The 26,460-nt window shown below is 41.5% G+C and overlaps 1 protein-coding gene across 1 annotated transcript; it reads right to left on the bottom strand.

Moving 5' to 3' along the window:
* On the bottom strand, nucleotides 1-26,460 carry LOC118794204 (contactin-associated protein 1-like). The gene is made up of 24 exons (XM_036552406.1): nucleotides 26,248-26,460; nucleotides 19,486-19,587; nucleotides 18,726-18,919; nucleotides 17,526-17,679; nucleotides 16,516-16,719; nucleotides 15,230-15,414; nucleotides 14,795-14,947; nucleotides 13,567-13,828; nucleotides 12,247-12,396; nucleotides 11,553-11,724; nucleotides 10,355-10,461; nucleotides 10,028-10,150; nucleotides 9,400-9,603; nucleotides 9,017-9,173; nucleotides 8,690-8,817; nucleotides 8,290-8,463; nucleotides 6,987-7,205; nucleotides 6,370-6,609; nucleotides 4,821-5,054; nucleotides 4,051-4,178; nucleotides 3,042-3,135; nucleotides 2,510-2,740; nucleotides 1,796-1,843; nucleotides 1-203 (listed from the first exon to the last, which is right to left on the bottom strand). Exons 1-24 carry the CDS (start codon nucleotides 26,309-26,311, stop codon nucleotides 1-3), a joined length of 3,930 nt encoding a protein of 1,309 aa, XP_036408299.1. The 5' UTR covers nucleotides 26,312-26,460.

Here is a 26,460-nt window from a genome sequence, read left to right as displayed (position 1 = left end):
TCATTCGCTCCTGGTCTCCTCCTGTATTTGGGGCAGGTTCTTCTCCGTGCGTTGAGGCTCTGGCTCTGTCAGGGGCCTGGCACTGCTAGGGGACTCTAGGTTTTTAGGCTCATTGGTATGATAGCTGCCCTTGTAACGGTAAAGGTACAAGTAGATGACATACAGTGACCCAAAGATCAGAGCCAGAAGGATGAGGATGATGACTGGAAAAAACCATGCAAGAGAGAATACAAGGGTTAGTGAATAGTGACTTGCATCCACTGTATATACTATACAGTATATAGCTTAAAATGAGCAAATTTGGCTCAGCTATTTATAAATATTATGAAGTACAAAGAGATTATACTCAATTGCAATTGCATCCCAGCAGGATCTCAGACTGCAGCTGAGTAAAAAGGATCTCACATCCAGCCTAAGTTTTAGTGTTTCATTTTAACTGTGCAAAACACTCTACGGGAGTGCAAGAGGGATTAGGTATAAGGGAGGGGAACAGCAAAATGATAATCCTGAGGAGGTCAGATTAGAGCATGTCTGATACAAAATGAGAATCACCACACAAAATTAATTTACTGCTCACAAACAAGTGTCAAACTGGGTGTTCCACAGTAATGTTCCACAACTGACAGGTTTTATTTTACTACATATATAAATCTCATCCTGTTTTGATGTACTGTATTGTCATGCTGTTATAATGCCATATTATAACATATTATAACATATTATCATTACTAGGATTTGGAGGATGTGTACTATTGACAGCGTAAGAGAAACACATCCATTTCATTGGTGGTCAGGAAGCATATTGATTTGATAGCTGTCCAAGATCTTAATTAAAATGAGGACACCCAGCCAATGTAAGGAATAGCAGAATGGCTGGTTAACTCCTCATAAAGAAAATGAGGGAAGTCATGCTCCCTCTTGCACTCCAATTTACATTCATTTAGAAAAGAATCAATTTTTTCAACACCTTCAAGGTCTTTGTCAGGGAATAAAATGCTAGGGGGTCTAGGCTATGTTTTCTTATGTCTGGCATCAGTAATATGTCAGTTTCTGACAACCAAAAATGAAAATACTGGTTAAAAAGAACAATTCATTTTGGGGTGTTCTGGTTAATATAAGTTAAAACTGGAAAATGTAATCCCTACTTATATTTTACATATGATCCATATTATCCTTTAGGCATGTAACTAGACCTTTGATGAAGTAAAGTGGGTTAACTACCTCCTCACTACCTGCTAAGTAAGGTTCAACAGGAGTGCTCCACCTGGAACTAGAAGTCAGGAATGTGTCACATGCTGACCAAATAAAAATTCAACAAAATGTCCCCAATGATATTTTTCTGAAGTGCATATCATTGGATCATTTAAAACCATTAAAATCTGAGATTATAATACCTAGCTAAAGACGTTTATTTCATATTGACTGTGCCAACTCGTCTTCACCCCTGTGTGGCTGGTAGTGCTTTGATCATGTAAATACTCATGTAAAAGCCCCCTCCCTAATCTGCTGTCCTGTTTCAGATTTTGGGGTAAGAAGATTTTGATTTTACAAAGAATAACAAGCTCAGTGAATCTGTGTCGTAGAGGACAGAGAGACAGTGTGTGTGGCTGCGGGTAACCAACTTGCACTAATTTTGCATCCGTACAGTGAGAGTGGCTGACCACCTATAATAAGCGTGTATTTGTCCTAAGAGAGGAGACACCTTAATGCCAACCCTCTGTGCAGTCTTCACATGTATACTCATGAAAGGACATCCTAACGAGCGCACACTCCTAAATCATGCGCTAGGACTTACGTGTCATGACCGGTGGACTGGGCAAGTCGTCGTGAATATATTCAAACTCTGAAATAAAAAGAGCAGACACACTGTGAGTGAGAGCAAGAGGGTATTCTTAATACAACTTTGGAACAGCCGTACTGTGTCCCGGAAATTCCACATTTTTTAGAGATGCCTGTCAATTAGCAGCTCATTTAGGCCTTCAGACAGGGGCCTAATCCTAACCCTAACCGTAACTCTAACCCAACCCCCAACCCTAACCCCAGCCAAAAAATATGAGCTGAGGAATTTCAAAAGCCAGCAAACGCAGTATAACAGCCCTCAGGGAGTTGAATTTTCCACATCTAACCAAATTACAGATTACACTGCCACTTTTTCTGAATAAGGAATTACAAAAATACACCACTGTGTCACCTTCATCAAAAGTCACCACTGTGTGGTATATGATTTCGTACCAGCTGTACCTTTAACTTGAATGGATACACTTATGTTCTATTGTGCTGGAAGTTGCTCTGGACAAGAATGTCTGCTAAATGCATGTAACGTGATGCAATGTAATTTTGTTAGAAATGACTATATAAGACCAGACCATGCCACCAGTTGTATTAGAGTATATCCAATTGCATGATACTGTGTTTTAATTTTGAGGAAACAGGATTCAATCTGAACTAACCCTGTCAAGTGACACAGCAGATCCATTACAGTGATGCATTATGGGGGATGACATCTCACCATCTCCTGTGTACCACGGGTCAGCCTCGAGGGGTACCAGACCCAGAATGGAGGGAAAGGCCCCACAATTGGACTCCCTCACGTATCCATGTACGGTGACCGGGGGGTCTGTCTCATTGGGGCGGAAGTACGTCTTTAGCGGGGCATAGATGTTGTAGCGTACCCCTGAAATGCAGCCCTCCAGTCCGGGGCTATTGTGCGTCTGGATCTCATAATCTATCTCGCCCACCTCTGCAGGCACAAAAAAGAAAATATCCTGCAAATCACATTGCAAATCATCATCGTTATACATCTTCATCTATACCGAGGTAGGTAGATAGTCATATCAATCCTGTAATTACTGCATTATATCACTACTGTTTGCGATTTTCAAACGCATCAGTGATGATTCCAATGCGAACTACACTATACCAAATCAAATTTGAATGACTGATTGATATTTTCAAAATGAGAGCAATTGTATGAGATTTGTGTCAGGTGAACATATTCCATGTGTTTCCACCCGGGGTGCAGCAGAAAAGGCAGCTCTTACCCATCACCCTCCCCAGGAACATGGACTTGGGAGAGTCGAACCGGATGTCCTGCAGCGGGGGAATCGCCTCCCGGACGGACTCCATGTAGTCCACCTGTGTGCCGCACACAGTCACCAGACACCATGGAATGAAGCCACACACAGCCAAGCTACGATGGCGGAGCTCGAGGGCCCATCTCAGCGCACCTCACAAGAGGGGAGCTGACATCTCAGGGAGATTACATTTATCCCCCACACAAACTCAAAGGCTCTCAATAGATACACACAGTTGCTCTGCTTAGATGCAGGAACATAAGAGCTCAAAGACATGTATTTCTGCAATTACCAAGAGGCTTGTGCTTAAAATCAACACTGGTGGCTGGGAATGAGAAGATACACTGAACTCAGAATACGATGCATTTCACAAAATGGAGTTTGTGATACGAAATTGTCATGAAACAATATTGCTGGAGAAATAACGCTGATGGGAAAACAAAAAATATAAAATAATTAAACGTTTTTTTTCCGCTTTTTCCCTCCTTTATTCATATATCAGAGTAATGAGTAGTGGCAGTACAAATTCAGTCTTCATCAAAATAAAGTGCTTGCTAAAAACCCTGTCTTATCAGAGCAGCTTGCCAGTCTGCTGTCTTTCTCAACTAACAGTGGCATCATGTGCTGGTGCTATTAGTAAGAAACAGATAAAATGGCAACAAAAATTCAAACTGACAGAACAAGTAAAGCAAGTAAAAATTTCACTGACATTTTTTTTTTTTGTGGGGGGGAAGATGCATGCTGCATTTTAGCCAGTTTTAAGTTGCATGGTAATTTGAGTTCACAGCATTTCCTCAGGGCCACAAAACATTTTTTCATCTTCTGATTTTGTGAAATGCAACAGGGAGTTGCATCGCATGTTTTAAAGCAGACGGGGATAGCAGAGATATCATTCAGGGCTAGCTGTGCAGTTCACAACCCCAGCACAGATGCGCACATTCCTGTCTTTAGTGGAGGGAGGAGGGATTTGCTGTACCTGAGTTCGTATGGTGCGGTTATGCCTGGTGATGTTGACAAAGTGAGGATACCCATCTGCCAAGTTCAAGGAGGACACCTGGAATTTATAGGTGAACAGGCCCAGCCGGTACCTTAGGTCGAGGCTGCCTGATATGTAAATGGACAGTAAGGAAAAGTATGAGTTTATATACATATTGAATTATTTGTATGCTGAAAGACGATACACGGTATACACAGTATACATAGCAAAGGAAATTTAAAAACACAGGCAAAAGTTTCTTACTAATTGGAATTTCAGCTCTGGTATATTTTAAATACACTCACTGAATATAATGTTGTATTAATTATAAATGTGTATATATAGTAAATGTATTTTACCTAAATTATTTCTATTTGGTTTGCTATTTGGTTGGAAAATGAAAGACCAATTTAAAGACATTCTGGGGCAGGGTCATAGCAGTGTGCTTCAGTTACTAGAGAGCTAGTGCATATGTTCATTTCTCCAGCCTCTGCTCTTTTTTAATCATCACAAATGATACTCATCCAATGTATTGCAATGCGTTTTTGTAAATGCATCATACTATATGTATAGAGTTATTTATCTATTATCAACTTGGACAAATTCATCAAGGGTAACTGGTCACAAAAAAACTGCATATACATGGTGCTCTAGAAATTGAGCTTGACAACCCTGTGAATACACCTAGGATGAAGTACACCACTGTAAGTTGGAAAGAGGGGTCTGCTGTACCTCTCCCCTGACGCCTGCTGGCCATGCTCTCTGCTTACCGTCATTCTTGAGGATGACAGCGATGTAGTCTTTGACGAAGGAGCTGATGTAGAGCAGCACGGCGGGGGTCTGAGTGGTGCTGAAGCTGAACTCGATCTCGTCGCTGGTCTGGTTGTACCCCAGGCTAAAGTTGTGGGGGTCCAGCCAGTTTGCCCAGATGGCCTCGTCTGAGATTGCCTCACTTCGAATGTTGTAGCGCAGCCATGCTCCCGCCTCAAAGTAGCCCCCAATATCTTAGCGAAAGAAAAACAATGAAAAACAGCAGGGCAAAAATATGATAGAGAGATGTGGTATGTAGCTGAATAATGCTGGAATCATGTCCACGATGCAAACGTGAGTTGAAAAGATATAAGATAATTAAGCTGCATAAAGATAGCAATAAAGTAAACTCTTCCCACTCAGTAAATCAGCAAACCGGTGTGTTGAAATCTATCAAAAGTATTTATTATACAAATACTTGTATAATAAAGAAAATGAATTTTCAAATATGAAAAACTGTGATGGGTACTGTGACAAAAAAGAGTTTATTTTATCAAGCATAAATAACCCTGCCACTGCTTACCACAGGCATTTTCACAATGCCGGGAGTTTTGCCCTAAAAGCTTGAAAAGCCAAGCATTCAACACAGCCCCTAGGACATACTGTGCATATCATTCAACAGGTCAGCATAAGCAGCAATCCTAGAAAGGCCATTGCAGTATGAAATCAAACAGCACAGACATAATGCAACTTAGGGGTCTAAAAATAAACACAGGCAGGGACTTGCAAAGCAAATTTGCATCTATTCAATCTTCTAAATGAGAAGACTGATGATGATGCAATGATGTCATTGTTATGGGATAGAGCTGAATTATGCAAGCACAAGATGCAAAAACCTGATCGTTTCCATGGGTACTTTGGCCACACAATCGTACTGGTTGGCTGAGTGAAGGAGTTTTATTAGTATTAGTTGTATTAGTATTAGTAGTATAGTTCTGCTACATCCCAAAATGACCAAAATGTACTACCTCATTTACCACAATTCAGAATTCTGATGTTGGCACACATAAAAGACAAAGGTGATACGACGTGATTCAGATCACAGATGAAGGTGAGACATTCAGATTCATGAAATTAATTTCTACAAATATTAACACTTTTTTTTTATTTGAACATCGTACATTTTAATATTTTAAAGGGGAACTCCACTGAAAAAAGTCAGTATTTTATATGTGATTCCATACCTTTAAAACAGTTCATATTCACATTCATATACCTGGATGGCTCACTTCAAACCCTACACCCATCCAGATAGCATGAAGATCAGTGGATCTGAGCTGATCCTGCACAAGCTTTGTCCTCAGATGACAGATACGCTTTCAGGGCATGCTTCAGGTTATCACGAGACACAAAAAGTAAGAATACTAACTGTTTTAAACTACATATCAAATTATGACTTTTTTTTAGTTGAGCTCCCCTTTGTTCTGGTAATTCCACTTAAAAAAATCTGTAGGTACGTTTTCCATAGGGCTCTTTATCCATTGGTCAGTGGTCGCTCGTAGAAGTTACCTTTGTGGCAGTAGTAGCCGTCAAAGGCCGTGTTGTTGCAGTCGCAGTAGTAGGAGGCGTAGCCCTCCATGCAGCGTCCGCCATTGCGGCACGGCAGCGTGGCGTTCAGGCACTGGCCCGTGCAGTTCAGCCGAATTCCCTCCGCCTCATTTGCTTTGCCCTCCAGGTCAAGGGGCACGCCATTCATACGCAGGCCCCGGAGGCAGCCCAGGTAAGCCCTCAGTCTGTCCTTAGCAGCACCTGGGAGTTGAGGACACATACTGTATCGAGCTGACATAACATAAAAATTGTACTGTACCTTAATACTGGAAATAATCAATATAATGGTGATATCCGATACAATTAAGTTTTTACGTGTGCTTACTCTGAGACAAGACCCAGAACTATTTAGAAAGAAAGGACTGAGATCATTCTCTGAGACCATTCAGGAGCTCAAATTAAAAACAAAACACAGGAGTCTTGAAACAAGTAAAATCAAACGTAGCAGTGCCCACTGATTCTATGGGATTTCACATAACAGTGTGCACAACCGTTTCACTTGTGAGGCTGACTACTATCACCATTAAGACAACTGACAACTTGCACTGAACTAAGCGTTCCACCCTACAGTGACACACCCACGAGGAGGGGCTGGGTGAACTTCATGGTGACGTAGGTCTGCCCGGGGAAGCGGCGCACAGCCCAGGGTTGGTAGTCCACCTTCAGTCGGGCTCCCTTCACGTTAATCTCGGCCTGGACGTAGTGCCACTCATCATCGTTGAGGGGCTGCGGTGACCGGTGCGTCACGTTGATGATGCCATCGCCCACCATGAACACGAACAGCAGGTCTGTGGTGGCTGGAAATGGTGGGCATACAGATGAGAGGAAGACAAGGAGAGAGAGAGAGCAAGAGAGAGAATGGGCAGGAGGCATCTGTCCAATAACTGTATAAATGTAAAAAAAAATATCTATGTGTGTTTGTGTAGGCGTGCATATTTTTCAATTAATTGTCATTTTGTTCACATATTAACATGAAAATTCCTTTGGCAATACTGGACATCTGTGTGGTCATGCTAATAAAGCTTGTTTGAATTTGAATTTGAGAGACAGAGAGCAAGGGAGAGAGAGAGACAACTTCCTGTAATGCTGCCCCAAATACAAAAACATAAGGACAGATTATTTCCAAAATTCAAACATCTGCTAGCCCAATTTAACCAACTCTCCGGGCAAAGTAAAATCCCTACACTTCTTTGAAGGGAAACAGCAGACCACAAACCTGGCAATTAAATATATATCCAGCTGCATCCATTTAATGTTTGTTATTATTTTTAATTTCACTTTTGTTTACTTTTCATTTTCCTTTGCTCATTATCTCTGTCTGTCTCCTCTACTTATTATGTGTTATTACTGCACCACTGTTAAATGAATTTGCAAATTTACCCCAGGCCATAATCCTGTCTGTTTTGGCAAAGACGTGCTAATAAAGCACAATTTGAATCTGTGAATCTTCATTGAAACTTCATTGTTATGTACTAAAAACTAGAAACAAAATTACAAGAACAAGAGATCTATCAATCAGTTGTCTTATCAAACAACTATATAACTGCTATATATAACTATATATAACAATTTTTTTCACCTGTGTTGATGATAGCTAATAGAACTGTTATTAATATGAAGGCTAGAAAGTATGATGAAAGAATTCACCTGGAATTTTTATGGCTGTACTATTATTTGTGGAAGTGCTTTTGCATCTAATTTCAATATCTGAATTCATGAGATACACTGTGCGGAGAGCAATCCTTCATCCATAGTAAAACTAACAACACATTCAGAATAACAATCGATATTGACAAATATATGGAAGAAGTGAATAATGGGGATTGGGAAGGGTACTAATGGTGTCTCTGTCTGAGATGCTAGAGGTCCTGTCCTGCTTACAGTTGAGCTCCACCCGGATGAAGTTGCGGTGGTGGTCATCCGAGTTCTCCAAGAAGACGCCATGGTCAGCGTTGGTTTTAAAGTAGAAGCTGATGTCAGCGCTGGTGCCTGGCCTGAAGGTGGGGAACTCCACGTAAGTTGGCTTGGTGAAGGCCACAGTGTTCCAAGTGTTTCCTAAAGATGGAAATAATAGAGGGGTCATATGGTCAAGACTGGCAAATCCCAGAAGATACCCACCTGGTATTTTACAAATACCTGTCTGGCTCTGTTCATCTTCCTTATTATACCTCTTAATAACGTCTGTGTCAGTGGTGCAAGTAAACAACAATACACATTACAATGCACTACTGATACAGAAATTATTAAGAGACACTAATAGTTTCAGCTAACATGTACTCACGGTCGCCATGGCAGCGCAGGGGTCCAATGTTAAACTGGGCCTCCGACCCGGTTCGGTTTGTGTCCCCAACAACAACCCTTCGGACAGGCATGTGGTCCCTGTAGTTAAGCCAGCCCCTGTCCGAGTACCTTTTCCAGAAAAGTAAGGTCAGTTAGATTGATACATCCATCTACATATAGTACACTGAACCAAAAATATTACTTAAAAACAAAGCAGTAGACTAAAGCCATAGTTCAGGTTAAATGAGTCTGGTTTATTGTGTGCACATTTATGTTGTCAATGCAAGTCTGAAAGTGAAATGCCAGTTTGGCCTGTCTGCCAGCTCACCATTGCCGGTAGTCAGCGTCACAGTTGCAGTAGAACCTGGAGTCAGTGCAGGTGCCATTGATGGCACAGCCACACTTCTGACTCCCTGGGAATGACCCACCCCAGTACACCTGGCTCTCACCATGGCGACCAATCCAGTAGCTGAATGGCTTTCCATCTCAGGGTGAAAGAATAAAGAAAAAGAATCACAGTGTTTATTTTAATTTACATAATCTATACCTCAGACACCTCTATACCTTATAATATTGCTCCAGGTCAGATGTACATTTGAATTTAGGAAAACCTGAGCTACATCAGGGGTAGAAGCACAGTAGCCACTGCTCCACCCACTGTGCCTATGTTAAGGAACAGATTTGGCTTTGACCAACAGCTAATCTGCTCACTGGGCGTGTTGAGGAGGCGGGACTTGTAGCAAGAGAACTCGATCCACTGCTCGCAATACTCGGAGGTGTTGGCCAGGGCTGTGACCTCGTCCCAGGATGCATTGTAATACTGCACATCCCCCAGGTAGGGTTGGCCTTCTGAAGAGCCTGTCACCTTGGTGTTGTCAATTCGGTCATGCCTCACCACTGTCCAGGCCTTGGTTGCTGAGAACAGATGCCACAGCAGTAGAAAATTCGTTCTATCAAAAACATCACAACAGCTTTAATTGTCTAGACCATATTAATATTTTATTAAGACTGAAAGACACTAATTGGCTTAATTGATTGGACTGGGCAAACCAAAAGCCCTGCACAGTTTATCAGCAACCACGTTGGAGCTAATTACTTGTTTAATGAACGCCCTTGTATGTTACATTTTGCTTAAAGGGTGCTTATGATCAATTCATTTTCAAGCTGCATTCATACTGAGCAACAGGCACCAGTCAATAACATACTCTGCAATATATTATGACCTTAAATGTAGTTTTATTAAGTAACTTACTTGGTAAGCTTGAATGAATCAAAACAAAGAAACAAAGTCCAAGGTTGACTGTAAGAAGTTGAGAAAACAGGCTTAGGTGCAACATACCTTTCATCTTGCAGTAAACAGAGAAGGGTCTCAGGGGGCCGCTCAGGTCAGGGTCGATGGTGTAGTTTCCAGAATTGTATTTGCCATTGAGTCGGTAAGCCTCGCATGACTCCTTGTAGACCGCTGTCATCAAAGATGACGGAGGAAGTACAATCAAATGAAAGTCACAAGTACACATTCATCAATCAGCAGTATGTATAAACCAACAGGTAATACCAATATCACCTGGCGCTCTGTTAGCAGTGAGAAAATCTAGACATGTGGTTATTTTGAAGGTTTGGTATACAGCTACATATACCTTAGAATGCATACACAAGCAGTACTCACGCATATGGCACACTTCCCCTTTGTATCCAGTGTTTTCGCACATGCACAGAAAGTCATCCCATGACTGGATGCATCTCCCCTCATGTTCACATGGGTTTGGCATACACCTGGAAAACCCACGAGCAAATTAACACTCACTGTCACACCATGACACAGAGACAGAGAAGGAACAAGAGAAAGAGCTAGAAAGGGCAAAAACATACAAAGAAGAGAGAGAGAGGAGAGGGAGCACATGGACCTGAAACCTACTGAAATTTCATTCTAAGGCCTATCACACTCTGTGAAAGAAGCTGGCAGATTCTGAGGGCTGACCATCACAGCATCTGGTCTGGCCGGACTCACTATCCTAAGTCCTGATGCTCCTCTCATTTACAAGGCTTTGGGACACACAGTAATGCTTTTTTGTGTGTGACAGTTTTACTGGACAGGCTGCACTGGACGAATGTGGAAAGTGATGACAAGTGTCTGGCCATATCAGTATTACCGCAGTTCCAGCCAGTCAATATAGACAGTAACTGTGTAAACACATCGTCACAGGCACAGCTCGCCCCGAGTGTCACCTTTCCAACAATCAAATAGGATGATCAAGGACATTGGGTTTAATCATGAAACTAGCTGCCAAGATCTGTAGTGGATTCAGAGACCCTCATATCCTACAACAGCAGACTGGATCATTATATAGTACCAGTCAAAGGTTTGCACACACTTTTCTTTATTTTTACTATATTCCATTTATTAAAATATTAGATATTAAATGTGTTAATTAATTTAAAATTACATTAAATTAAAAACATCAAACCTATAAAATAACACAAATGGAATTATACAGTGACCAAAATGTGTTATAGAGAAAGCTATCTTATATTTTAGATTTTTCAAAGTTGCCAATTTTTTTTTAATTATTTTTTTTTGGAAGGAAGTTCATACATAGGCATCAATTTCACTATCTATATTTGTGTAAAAAACAAATTTAAAGCATTTAAGCATAAGTCTTTTGATCAAAATGTCTTTGAATGCATGTTTTCCGTTTTCTTAGGCTAAACTTTTCACTGGTACTGTACTTTCCTGTGTTCTTATGCCATTCAGCATTGTTGCTCCATTAATGACAGCAGAGAGCTCACACGGGCATATGTACATGGACCCACGGTCACATTCCCCCTTCTGCCTCCACAGCTGGTGCTAAGCTATCACAGCCCACCTGTCAGTGATGCCACAGGTGCCCAGCAGCAGCTCAGAATAGCGCCCCAAGCGTCGCTGCAGCATGATGTCGATGTCCACCGGCTCGTCATCCACAAAGATCTGCTGCATGCAGCCGTGGAAGGCGTTCAGCTTGGTCTCGCACCTCGCCGTGTTGTTGGTCTTGGGACACCCTGACAGCCAATCACAATCCAGCGACAAGAAATGGTAAGTTTTCTCTCATTCAGTTCAGTTACAGCAGCCTGGGTACCTTGTAGGCCTTCCCTTGCCAGTTTGCAATGCTAAGCAGAGCTAGACAGTTCTTAGATGAAAGACAACCATGTAAAACCAATCAGCTGGTAAAAAAAAACATTGAAACAGTTAAAATGTATATTGTTCTTAGGGTTGCTCTACAGTTTTTTGTTAGTCACTTACTGTACAATGATAGGAAACGCTTTCCTTATGATCATTTAAACCCTGCATCGATCCTTGCATTTCAATTGGTTATATGCATATTTTGCCTGTTTTTTAGCTTGATGCTTTATCGCTGATGTGTTGTGATCAGTGTCTCAGCCCTTGTTCTTGCAGCTTTTATAGTATGCGCTAAAAATATTGTTCCATGAAGGTCGTGTAAATTGCTCTAGATATGAGTCTCTGCAAAATCAATGAAACAGAAAAGGAGTTGCACTATCCTCAGTCGGGTCACTAAATCTCACCTCCGAAGAAGTAGCGATCACCAGTGCGCACCGTGAAGCGATTGATAATCTTCAAGGGCGACCCCTCGTCATCATCAATAGTCACCGTCACAAAATTGTCCCGGGCTGCCAGATCCACGGTGTGCCAAAAGCCATCGTTCAAGCGGTAACCTGAGACAATAAGTCAGCGTTGTCAGACAAAATCACCAAATATCACCATACACAGGCTACAGTAAGGCCAACACTGTTGTCAGCCACTCCCAGTCACCCATTGTCTTTATAGCAGCTACACCAGCAAGTGCTGCAATCAGCATTAAAGCGCACTCACACTTCAGTCTTAGCTGACCAAACAATTGCGCTGAGTCACTGAATAACTGATACACTTCATGGATTATTAAGGGGGCGTCACTGCAACAGCTGACCTTTCCAAATGTCACTTCTTTAACTTTGCTTTTCGTATTTTGCTTTGAAGGGAACCCAGTGTTATTCTCTTTAAAAATACATGCTCTACTGTCAACTATAATATATGTATGCCATAACATAACAAAGTTCTTCCCTCTATGGAAAAACAACCATAAACTGAAAAGCAACACAAGTGAAAGTGAATGCGGTTGCCCAGAAAATGACCATATGCTATATTTAGTACCTGGTACCTAACTACTTTAGTCCCTATTTCAAATGTATGTTGCTGTCAAATTTAATTGTTAAGCACTGTGTGTACATGAAAATAGTCACGATTATTCAGTTTGCTCGTATGGCACCCTGAGGCCCACTCGTCATTTTACTGGCTATTGTCTACCTAGGTTGTTATTGATGATTTTATATTCTATAACTGTATGATGATAGTAAGGTAAAAACAAATGCTTGGTGCCCTTCCCAACTACAAAAAAAGGAAGTCAAAGGTTGCATTTGAAAAGGTTAGGTGTTGAAATTTGAAGTTGAATTTGAAAAGGTTAGATGTTCCATTTTCAAAGTGTGGGTTTAACCGGAATGGATAGTGGGACCCTTTTTTCAATATGTCTCAGCCACCCTGCTACATGGCAGAGGTGAAATTAGTAGCTTGTGTGAGTCCTGTGTAAGGCCAGTAGGGTAGCAGGTAGCAGAGTGATTTCCGTGGAAACATCATTCCCTGAGACTTGGTTAGCTAGCGTTGTTGCTGATGGAGCTAGGGGCATATTGCCTTTACCTCAACTGGTAACAACATTGGCCATTTGAATTTAGCTCTGCAATGAGAACATTGGTTCACAGCTCACTCACAGAGGTGTCAACCTCTTTCAGGTTCATTACCCATATGTGTGCTTTAAAGTGGGTATTTGAGAGGGGCTGGATCCCTGCACTCACCTGCAGCAAATTGCAGCTTCTTCTTGCCAGGCTGCATGAGGGATACATTCACCTGGCCCTCACTCAGGCCCAGCTCTAGGGAGCCCAGGTCATCAGCGAACCTTGTAAACATCATCAGGCCCGTGTAGTCCCATGAGCGGAACTTGAACTTGACGGCCATACGGGGCTTCCTGAAGACCCCTGGTACCTGCAGGTAGTTGTTAGGCCCAACAAATGTCATTGGCTTCAGCAGGAGATCCTGGCAGGCATACTGCATCGTTTTCTGGGAGAGGAAATGCAGATTGGGTTAAAACCTGTTTTTCCGACAACACCTTCATTAAATCTGATAGGTCATCCAACTGTTACTACATTACGTGGAACATACTGTCAGCTGAGTTTTGTAATTCTGTGCAAAGTCCACAAAGCCAATCCAGTCTTTAATCCTACTGCCAATTTTCAACTGTGAAACAAATTAATTCTCTTTTTTTTCCTGAAATTGTGAAATTTCTTTTGTTGCATGAAAATCCCTTGGCAATATATGTCATTTCACTGCAAGAAATGATAGGCCTCTTTTCCAAAATTCATTCAAATATTTTGTGTAAGAATAACTCCATGAAACCCTGAAACAGCATGTTTCAGCATGGAACCACATTTCTATGTAACCTACCTCCTATTTTATTCTTACATTTACACAGTTATATACCCATATTATTCAATGACATTTAACTTTTCTCAAAAAAAATTATCATAAAAATTATCACAAAATTACCTCTTTCAGCAAACCCTATTAGATTATATAGTATTAGTATCATAGTATCATTGCAGTGTAGCATAGTGGTTAAGGAGCAGGTCTTGTAACCGAAAGGTTGCTGGTTCGATCCCCGTTGGGACACTGCTGCTGTACCCTTGGGCAAGGTACTTAACCCATGATTGCCTCAGTAAATATCCGGCTGTATAAATGGATAACATTGTAAGAACTGTAACCTATGTAAGTCGCTTTGGATAAAAGCGTCTGATAAATGTAAATTAGTATTTTATATAGTAGTTTTTCCATGTGAAATAAATTTAAAAAGAATCATGGTTTAATGAATTTTTATTCAAAACTGAGTATAAATTTGTTGGGTTGGAGATTATTTTAGGTGTCTTTTAATTGGTTGCCTGTACAATATGAACACTGAGTGGGTGGGAAGGTACAGACTATGGGGCGTTTTTCATTTAGTGGTGCTGGCACAACTGTGAAATGCTACACCTGCCGAAGAGGGAATCGTATCTCAGGCTCCTTCCGCTGTGCCATCTTAATGAAGTTAATCCCATTGTAGAAGACGTTCTCCAGACAGCCGCGGAAGTTGCTCTTGTCAGGGAGGTGGGGCATGTTAGGCTCGATCACTCCACCCACATACACCTGGGAGGATGCATAATTATTAGTACATTACCAATTGTACTTGCCTCATTATACAGCAAATCATTGTGTCATTTTTTTATAGTTATTGCTCAACCCTGGCACACATGCAACTTCATTTCAGGCTAACTAAACTACACATCTAGGAGACTGTGGGCCAGCAGAAGATGAAATCTCAGGCTGTGACTCATCAAAGATCCCATGGTAAAAGACCACTGCTACCTGATATCACTGACGCAATAAGTGGCTACCTCTTTGTTGAGCGGCCACCCCAGAAGCCCCCACCTGAGTATCCAGGTCCAGGTAAGTGAAGTCCCCGTTGCAAATGGCACTCTCGGTGTGGCTGTCGACTGTCAGGTTGACCTCCCGGCCGTAACGCTTGATGGTGACGTAGTGCCAGTGTTGGTCATCCAGGAGGTTGCCCACAGTCAGAGTGGTCAGGCCCTCCACCTCGTGCACTGTGCTGCTTCCTGTGAGACACAGACCTATGTGTGTGAGCGCACCCATCCACACTGGCATGTGGGAGGGATGCCCCCGGTCTCCTTGGCTATTGGGCAGCAGTGTAGCATAGTGGGAAAGGAGCAGGGCCTGTAACCGGAAGGTTGTTGGTTCAATTCCCTGCTGGGGAATTCTGCTGTTCCCTTGGGCAAGGTACTTAACCCACAATTGCCTCGGTAAAAAATATATACATAGTCAACTGTAAAATGGGTAACACTGTAAAAAACTGTAACCGATGTAAGTCGTTCTGGATAAGAGCGTCTGCTCAATGCCAGTAATGCGATGTAATGTAATGGCTATAGTCAGAGGTGGCTCCCAGATTGCCTGTTTTGATTGATGCTTATTTGCTTGATTGCTCATGTTCTCTGCAAGATAATTGCCTGTGATGATTCACAGAGAGTAAGGTCTAACAGGGTTAGACCCGAGAGGCACAGCATCAGCTGCTTTTTCTTCCAGCTCTACTCCTAATTGCTCACAGTAATTCTGTAGAACATGATCCTTTCCTATGCTAAATACCCAAGGTTAATTTTGTCTGAGGCAAAGAAATGTGTGGCTGATTACTCAAAAGGGGTTTCTGAGACCAGAAATATTTTGCAATAAAAATATTTTGCAGATGGCATACTAAAATAACTAGAAATCAGTTTCTTATATTGTGAACTTTGTCTTCTGTATTAAAAAAAGATTTTCTATGGTTTCATGCACCTTTAGCTCTACCAGCTAGCTTGTACCTTGTCTGGCAAACTATTGAAACTTGGTCATGCTGCACTTCTAATACTGTTGACTCCTTACGTGGCTTGTGTGAATATGTGCTGTACTCTCTCTCACTTGTAAGTTGCTTAATGAATAAATGTAAATGTGGAAATCAAACCAATGAAGACTATTGGGATTTGGCTGGAACAAAAACCAGCAGAAGCTGTGTGTGATTTCCAACCTCCCCCACCCCCCCATCATACCCCCCGAAAGTGTCTGGGATCTTCACTTCACAAAATCGAGCACATCTCTGACCTGTGCCCCCCCCCCCCCGGTTGCTTTGTCCCAGCATGTTCCTCGTGGGACACTGCAGCGCCACCCACCCAGGCTGATGTGCAGGTAGAGGCGGGCGTTCTTCAGCTCCAGCGTCAGGACGTCCCCCTGCAGGCCCTCGCTGTGCAGCAGCACCCCGTCCCGCTCCAGGGTCTTGAAGTTCAGGGCGATGTGGTCCTGCAGCGTGCGCGACTTCTTCTGCGGGAACATGTAGGCCATCATGTCGTCCCCGTCATACGCCATCACGTAGGAGTCTGACAAACACGCAGACAACGAGCGCAGTCAGAGGGCTGCAAAATGCCAGTACTTTCCCTTTAACATTATCAGCTTCCACTCAACAGTTTGAAATTCATTTGAAGTCTAGTCTGAAAAAATGTTCTCATATATACCATCAGAATTTGAATGGGCCTCTGTTTGCTTTCAGAATGTGAATACTGAGGCTAACGTTAAGTCTGAGCAAGCTGGAGGAAATGAAATTCTACACCTATCCCAGAGAGATGGATTGGCAAACAAATTATGTGGCAAATACATTCGGGGTAGGAGGTAGTCTACATTCATCAGGGTAGATGGCAAGCCACATTTGTCATCCTCCAATAAATCCTATCTGCAGAACACATTTGTACAGCTCCGCGTATCTTAAAAAACGTCACTGACAGAATTGTTAAAAACATAATATGGATTATTTTCAATGCTATTCAATGATGAATAAAAAAGAAACATTTCCACATAAATGGAAAAGAGCTGACAGATGATTCTGAGTGGCATATTTCAATGTTCTGAACACAGTTCCATACTGAAAGTGACATATATTTACATTTACATTTATTCATTTGGCAGACACTTTTATCCAAAGTGACTTACAAGTTGCTTACCACACCAAAGTATGTCACATGCCACATTGGTTAAAAATCAGAGCGCAGTTAAGTCGTTATGCTTTTACAAACAAAACCTGTTTAAAGTGTGTTATAAAGGTCCCGCAGACAGAATTGCCATATTTGAGGTGCTGTCTCTGCGTGTTCACCCACATGATGTTAGTACAGACAATATGGTGAGGCCTTACCATAAGCACAGCCATAGACCTCCAGCCGGACCCCAATCTTGCCGCCTGAGTTTGTGTTCCACCCCAGGGGAAGGAACCGCAGGTGCTTGGCGGTGAAGGCATAGTGGAAAACGTGCCTCTTCACCTGGTAGTAATTCCAGTTCCCCGACAGGGTCTGGACAAAGCAGATGGCAGCATGTCCTTCAGCTCAAAATAAACAACTGCCCTTTCCACAAGGCTTCACCTCATGGCTGTTGCTAATTCTATCAAGATTTCTCAATTTTCCTCATACTTTCACAATCGACTGGAAGATGATAACGCAAATGAGTCTTCTGCTCACCATTTTTATGTAATTGTCCACTTTGTGAGTGTGTATAGATTCATTACACAGGAACCCAGTAGCTATTACTACTAAAACTGCAACTGAAACTGCAGCCTGCCACACTCTTAGTCTGATACAACATATATACAGCAGTATGTACTGTATGTACACTATATGTAGTCTGTGGCAGGTGCCATACATTTTATTATCAGGAAAAATACCACTGTTTTGAAATAACAAAGTTTTGATATAACAAGCTTACCCCTCTTTTGCTACAAGTAACAAGTTATTCATTTAAAATGGTTAATGATGTGACTTGTCCCTCCAATGTCTGAGCTTAAACAAGCTAGCTACTAGTGAGCTTGAACTAACTAGCCATCTCTATGGTTAGCTAAACCTCTCATGAATTTAGAGAGTATCTGCACAAAAACAGCTACTATCTATCTATCAGCTACTATTTTGTTTGCCTACTTTTTTATTTATAGATGTAATTATTGTTTGACAGGGTTTTAAGAGTGTGGTGCTTGCCTTATACTCTGGCATCTAGATGGAAATGTCAATAGATATACAACAAAATAATCATTTCTTTACAACAGCTGAGATGGCCATGTTTCTTTTCTCCTGGTCATACCGTGAGATGAAGCATACAATATGTTTCAAAATGACTAATTATGACCTCACAGTGACAATGCAATTTACAAACACAATTGAGGAGCATACATGCATAACCAGTGAGATGAGCCCACCTAGGCCTAGAACTGAATTTAAAGTATGAACAAAAACCTGCATTCTAAACAGCCATTGATTATTTAGAAACTGAAGTGGGTTCTTCCTGACACCAAGAAGGATCTCATTATTTATTGTTAGGGTTGAACCCTAACAATGCCCCCCCCCCCTACCGAGTTCCCCCCTCTCTGAATGTAGGGCGTCCAGGAGTCGGGACGGTCCCCATACAGTAGGGTGTACTTGGTGACCCAGTCGTAAGAGTTGAAGGTGCCCTGGGTGGAAATGGACACAAGGCGGTACTTCCTCCCCAGGTCAATCTGGAGCCAAGGCTGGCGGTCCCTGGGAGACGGCGACCACCCACTGCTCCCTGAGGAAAGTCCACACATACAGAATATGTGCACACATATATACCCTTAATTATACATACACAGCACATACGTGCAGATACATACACTATACAAGAACACTGTGTTACATATGTATGCATACATAACCATGATAATGAAAAGCACAAAACATTTACCCTTGGCACACAGTGTACAAGATATCTATATGTGCAGTACAAACTTTAAATATTGATATTGTACCTCAGCATTTCCTCAACCATTAATTAGTCATGATGGGCCACTATTTCTAACCTCCCCTCCTTGCCCCACGAACACACATCTCTGCTGAATGTATTGCAATTACTAGTGACATGCTGAACAAAGACATACAGGACATACAGTACAACCATACCTTTACACACACATGTTTTCTATGTGTATGCAACATGTATTAATTGAAACACATCAGGAAAGCCATTCAATTAAAACTGTAGTTCAGGCATATCTTCTTAATCATCCTCTGCTTGGTCTTTCTGCTGATATTATCATTGTCATTCATATTTAGCCCCAACACACTGTTACATCCTTCATTAGAGGTAATACTTACCATACAATTTGGCAAAGTTTGCAGAGTACAAAACATTATATCTGGAGGAGGCCAAGAAGGAGGAAGCATAGAGTGGAGAGACCAGCGGATCAACACACTCTCCTGGAGAAAAAGGAGAGAGAAATAGGGTAGGGAATCATTTAAAATGAGCCATCATTGCCCAGTGCTGTTTGAATTTTTCAAAGACAGCTAGATAACATCAGATAATTGAGCACAGAAGGATTATTACTGTTGCAGCTTTTCCAGAGGTATGTCTGACAGAGTCAGCATCTTCAGGAGCAAGATGCTGACTCGTTCAAGCTTAATAGAAAATATGTAGTATTTTCAAACAGTAAGTATTATGATACATGAACAGCTGTTACATTTCCACTGTTGAATTCCTGGAGCAAAAGCATTACCTATGTTGGGAAACTTTGCACTAACTAAACTGCAATTGTGGCTATACATAATAATAATATGACTTTATTGTCCACAAATGTGGAAATTTGTCTTTGCCTCCACAGGTAGTTGTTAAAAATACAAACACAATAAATACAGTAAAAACACAGTTAATAAATAGTACACATACACGAAACAGACAGCAGTATAAATAAATATGGATTCCATATGAGTGGCCTATTGTGAGTTAAGCAATGTTATTGCACTTGGTATGAATGATTTTTTGCAGATATTCTTAGTTGCTGTTGCGACTCTATAACGTCTTCCTGAGGGCAGTTTAATGAATTCTTTGAACAGGGAATGTGTACAATCAGACACGATTACACGATACATAGGTGGTATAAAAATCTCCCTTCTAAATAGCTATTTGAAGTCTTAGATTCAATATATAAACGCTTAAACTAGATCAGGCCTTGTGATCAGCTTTGGCCCATTTAAAGAATTAGCTGTGTGCTGAAATGTTTCTCTCAGTCCTGACGGATACCATGTACAAAAAAAAACACGAAACACGCTTAATCCGCGACATGCTGCCAGTAACTTCATTACCGCGTTGACACAACGTATGGGTGGACTGCAGATTATGGGGATTTACTCTGGGCCTTGGCATTTAATCAAGTGCTGTACTTCACCTAAATCTTTTCCTGGAATCAACATTTGCAGTGGACACAACACCAGGTTGCAAAAAACGCATGTACTCAATAGAGAAGCGATTCTCATTTTTAAGATAGATGTCCACAGAACAAAGGCATAAATGTAAGGTCTGTGCTGTACCCATACAACACCAACACAAAAGCACAATTTCTAAACTACATGCAATCTGTGCTATATCAATAATGCTGGTCTTTTAAGACAAAGTGGTTTGAGTAGGAGTGAATAACAATTTATAGATGATTTCCTCTCGGCTGGCCTGGCTAAAGCCTTTATTTCAGAACAGAGCTACAAAAATACAATCTACCCAAATCTACCCAGAAAAATGTTTCTGTCAATGTTTTTGAGATGATGCCATCGTGAAGCTGAGGCGATCACTTCCATCATGAAGCTTTCAGCACACAGAAGATGATAATTTAATCTATGATCAGGAGAGCCACTATTACTCATCATTGCAAAGTACCCACTGTTTTCAGTTAAGTGCATTTTCCAATCCAGTCCTCTTAAATGTCTGATATCTGGGTAAGATGTTTAGCGATATTAAATTTGGTCCTCCAGTTTCACAGGACACCCAGCAGTCTTTAATGATGACATAAGATGCCTAACATAACATCTGTTTTCAGCTGAACAAATACTTCCTTGTGTAAAAGAAAAAATAGCGTTAGATGAAATAGCACTGGCTCCCATAGTGTGTTTATGAATGCATGCTAGAGGACACTAGCATTAGATTACACTTTCAGTGCACTCTGATAAATGAAGCCATTAAATTCATTAAACTGTAGAAACAGTGAAATCCACCTAAATCAACACAAATTTGCATAAATGATAAACCGTGCTTGGACTTCCATCAGTGATGCTGCTACCCAGCGTGTGCTGGGCTGACAGATCGGAGCAATATAAATCATTTCCTTTTTGTGCTGCTTTTACAGCTTTATCTTCCAACTAAATCCTCTCCTCCATAAATATCTAGCTCAATTAGAAATCACCGTACCTCTCCCTAATCTTGTCACCCCTGTGAGACAAAGTACCCTACCTCCCCGGCAGCCCTGTAACATATTTCCATTTTAAAAATAGCACCCGCTTAAGTCAGTCCCCAGAGGTTCTAGGTAGAGATATAAAAGGACTCAGGCACAGCAATAATGTCAATGTAATATTAACACTCAAACTGATTAGTCTGTTTTTTAGGTGGGAATTCCACATGGGCCGTGTCTTTTCTATATATAGGCCTTCTCTATAAAAGCACTGCAGAGGTCAAACAGATGATAGAGGCAGTGACAGCCAAAAAGGAAGGTCTGCATTAGTATTCAGTCCTATGGGGAAGGACTGTGTTAAACAAAGCTTTTGAGAGGGTAGAGGAAATGGCTGTCGTTGCAATACAGAGGGATACGGCAGAGAGACTGGCAGGATTTTCCTCTGCGTTCTACAGAGAATCTATACAGTAAATCATTCCCTACAACCTTGGATGTTCAATATGTTCTGGGACTGAAATTACCTGCACGTGCGATGTGTCGTGACTACCATCCAAAAAGAGAGCACACTCCCCTTTCCTAGTAGCTCTGTGGACAAACTGAAACCACCTCGTCTTGTGCCCAACCTTCAGAGCATCATTTTTCATCATGAGATCTTGAATGTAAAAAAAAAAGCTTGTATCATTGAACCTAGGCTAGAACAGGCTGAATCTGGGCTTTAGAGAGACATAATCCAGTGTGTCACATAATGACCCTAAATCACCTGTCACTATGAACAGGGGCAGTATAAATAATAAAGAATATGGTATCCAAAGAATAAGAATCCAAAAATGGTTTCTTTGGCATACAAACTTCTGATGAGCTATGGTACAGTCATGGTGTCTGCACTTTGCACTACAGCAAACAAGCATTACTCTACCTATTATATTCATAAACAATAAGAAAAGGTGGAGATGAAATTTCACCTTGTTAAGATTTGCTTGTATTCATAGTAACAATAAGGAATAAACCTGGATTCATAGCAACATAGCAAGCACTCATCAATTCCTAGAAATTTGGATGTCATTCCTGTTTTAGTCCAAATGCAATTTATAATCCAAAAGAGTTTATTTTCCATAGCCTTCTTTAAAGCTATGTTTTATTTTGTTTAATAGAGATAATATAGTTATTTTTCCACACGTGGTGTAAGCAATTGTACCCCAGTACCAACACCTGTATGAAATGCTAGTTACTTTCTACAATGCTAGTCATCTATCGTCCATATTTCCTTACTAAAAATTATATTAGCTATCACATACCTGCTTAAATATTGCAAGTTTAGTACTATTATGAAAAGTAACACAATACATTTGGTTGACATGCTATGCATCCATCAATAAGGCAATGCCGCCGTGAAGCTGAGGCCATCACCTTGGCGAGTGCTTGATGCATTTAGCAAAACATTTTTGAAGTATGGATTTTCTCCACATACAGTAATCAACTATGTGGTATCAAATTATAGCAAAGTGCTGACGGAAGATCCATATTGTACTTTGCATTGGGCCACAGCTGCCTACAGATGACTCAGAGTAAAACATTAATCAAGCACCCTTCCTCATGGAGGCCAAAGGACCAAACGGGGAATGTAATCAGTTATAGGATGTTCATTACAATGAATTGTCAAATGCATGAAAATTTGTTGGAATTTTCTGATGTCTTAATCATATGATGTTCTGTATTATAGAGTAGGTCAACTGATGTTGAGATAGTCCCAAAAACTGTGCATTAATGTGTATTAGTTTGTTACAGTTACTGGCTATCTGGTCCTCCCACATTCATACCGTATTTCAGCTAAGCCTCCATTCAGCTCCATCTAAGATGAGATCCAGTATTTAATGGGGAAATCTGCTTAGAGGAGGATTGAGGGAAATTAACCAATTAAAATCCACTTTCCTTGTCACTGGCTTACCCTGAATGTGCTCTTCACCCAACCAGAGGGCTTGTTTTTCTGTAAGGGGATAAGTCTCCAGAGTCCCAAATCATCTACTACCTCCAGTCCAGTTTCTCCTCTATAGTGATAATCCATCTCTTTCTTATTCAAGATGCTACTGTATTGATCCGATTAGTATGACAGAGGAGTTTAAAGAGCACCAATTGCCAAGTTAGCTGTCCTCATTAAAGAAATATAAAAATGCTACCCCAACCCCCCCCCCCCCCCCCCCCACCCCTCGGTAGTTAAAAACACCTAACACAATGGTAAATGGCCCTCACAAGGGCTGCTTTATAAATGATGACTGTCCAAACACTTTTGCTTGGTTTTATTTTCTAAATGTACTACTCAAAATGCCTTTTACAGTTAAGGACAGAGATAAAATACTCATTCTTGAGCCTGCTCTAAAATGTATCAATTTTCACAAAATGCACCCTCTCGATAGTCCATACTCAACATGCAACGTTGCACAGAGTAAATCAAAGGCATTCAAATGAAGACAGCACAGACGACGGCACGTCTACCTGTTCCATAGTCCCAATCCAACCCACCCCCCCCCCCACCCCCCCCCCCCCCCCCCAGAGAGCCCTGTCTGACAGGCGGCTCCTCTCTTCCATTCCCCTTCCCCGTTTTTCCACCTCACTGGAGGATGCTCCTACGGAAGCAACTAAAATGTGTCCCTTGATGCTCCCTGAGGTTTCCTCTTAGCCTCTCAGCTGCTCATAATGCATCGTGCAGCCTCTCACCGTCGGTCTGGGAGCCACAATCACGGGCTCAAAATGGAAACACATGCAATGTTATGAGGGAAAAAAAAACACCTCGGTGTGTGGGTTTCTGAACCAAAATGGCACCAAGCACTTCAGAGATATTCTGCATAAAGCAGCTTCACACCTAAAAGCAGCCGCATCAGTGCTTTTTGGTGCAGTACAAACAGTAATGAATCTGTAATGGTTCAAATGTTGAATCAGTGTCACAGGCTTTACAAGTGTTACAGCACCCAAAAAGAGTATTTTGAGTGGAGTTACTGCTTCTGGGACCATTTGTTTGAACAGAAGTAGGCCAGTTTAAAATAAAAATAAGATGTGGAAAAACAGGACAAAGAGTCACAGGTGCAGGTACACCCCAGAGTCTGAGAATAACACAGTAACGTTTCCTACAGGGCTGCTCTTCCGTATTTTAATTCTCCTCACGTAATCTTTGGCCTTCTGAAGTCTTGATGCCGCTGTAACCGCCCCCTCACAAATGGTTAGAAACTCATTTGCTAAATTTCTGGAATGGAAATCTGCCTGGCATCTGTACAGCCCCGGTCACTTAGTTCTGAGGTTTTAGCCTCCATATTTATTACGGCTGCATTTCACAGCATCGAAAGGATTTATGCCTGAGTCACAGAAACATGAATACTGTCTCATTTCTGCTGAGAGGCCAAACACAATAGAACATGATCACCTCCAACATTCAGCACTAAATAAGCACCTTTGTGCTTTCAATTCCAAGCAATGTGGAGATAAATCCCAATTAGCAAAGGGTATTGCAGTTTCAATCAAACAAATGATTATGAAATACTTACAAACCTTGCACTAATAGATGAAAATGAAAGGATTATTGTACCCTCCTGCGTTACAGACACGGTCTGTGTGTAACTGTAACAACACAATACTGCAATTGAAATATTCGAAATGAGCTGTCAGTTGCATAACTTTTCCTATCTACATTCAGCACCCTGCTGTTCGTGACATCATTCTACAATTATGCGAGTGAATATCGGAACAGAAATATTCTGTCATTTTTGTCAGAGAAAGTATTGCCAATGTAATACTATGAGATCATCATATAATAAACGACGCACGCCCCAAAGGAAAGACCCGCACAACTTCACTTTACGTTGCTTCAACCTTGAGCATGTTTCTCAACATTACAATGACCTTTATGTTCTCGAGGAGGTTTACATCCTGATTTTCACAACGAAATGAGCTGCCGCAGATCCTGTCAGCTCTGCGCCGACGAATTCAACTGTGCAACACATTTCCGTTATTTAAGGTGGTGAATTAAAGTGCTTTTTGATTTTGCCCGTGCTGTCTCCGCACGGCGATGCCTTTTCACTGCAGGCGGAAAGATCCACCTTTTGGACAGGTGAAGAGCGCGTTTTTACGATGCACTGCAGTGGGGTGGTCCCGCACAAGGTAGCAGCTAAAACGGCCGTTGTCGGACACAAAAAGACTATAAGGTCTGGTAACAATGACTGCACGGACACAGCTTGCACAAGCACTTCTCGGCGTTTAAAACCTGCTCGCCGAGGAGAGATGTGCCGTGAGTGCCGAGTGCTTGCGGTTCCCCACCAAGCTAGTGCGCGAGATAGAGCCTTTAATGCAGAAACTCTGAGGAGGCACGAGAAAGCACTGCAATGCAGAAAGAGTTGTCTGGCAGATTACTGCCGTGCTCCGACGGTTCAAACGGCCTTATTCGATTTCATCTACAGCCTTTTGGAATATAATGTGTTGTATTACTTGATGTGTTCGCTTCTCTCTGATTAAAGATTTTTTTAATTTATGAAGCTAAATTTGTATTCGTATTACTGCTTAAAATGTAAACGTATGCTATAGTGCAGGTACGTCCACCCTCCCTTGCTAAAACACCTCCTTGTGCATCACAATGTCATTCAGCACACTGCTCTTATGAGGGTTTAACGTATTGATTACAACAGTTAATAACGACAAACCACAAATGACACTGACGACTTACGTGACGAGCACTGCTGCAATCCGAGAAAAATTAAAAAACTTGTGCCCAATATTTTGCAATTCATCCTTCATAGAAGACTGGCGTTTTCTAGCGCGTTTGTGCTTCTTATTTTTGGTGATATTTTATCTTTTCCTCCGACGACGACAGCATCCTTCCCCTCCTTTCCCCAACTTTAACAGGCGCAGCTCGAACTCTCTTTAGTGATAACACGGG

The sequence above is a fragment of the Megalops cyprinoides genome, chromosome 19 (assembly GCF_013368585.1).
Source record: "Megalops cyprinoides isolate fMegCyp1 chromosome 19, fMegCyp1.pri, whole genome shotgun sequence".
Classification (NCBI taxonomy): domain Eukaryota; kingdom Metazoa; phylum Chordata; class Actinopteri; order Elopiformes; family Megalopidae; genus Megalops; species Megalops cyprinoides.
The sequence above is the reverse complement of the archived record's forward strand: the minus strand, read 5'-3'. Positions and strand labels throughout refer to the sequence as shown.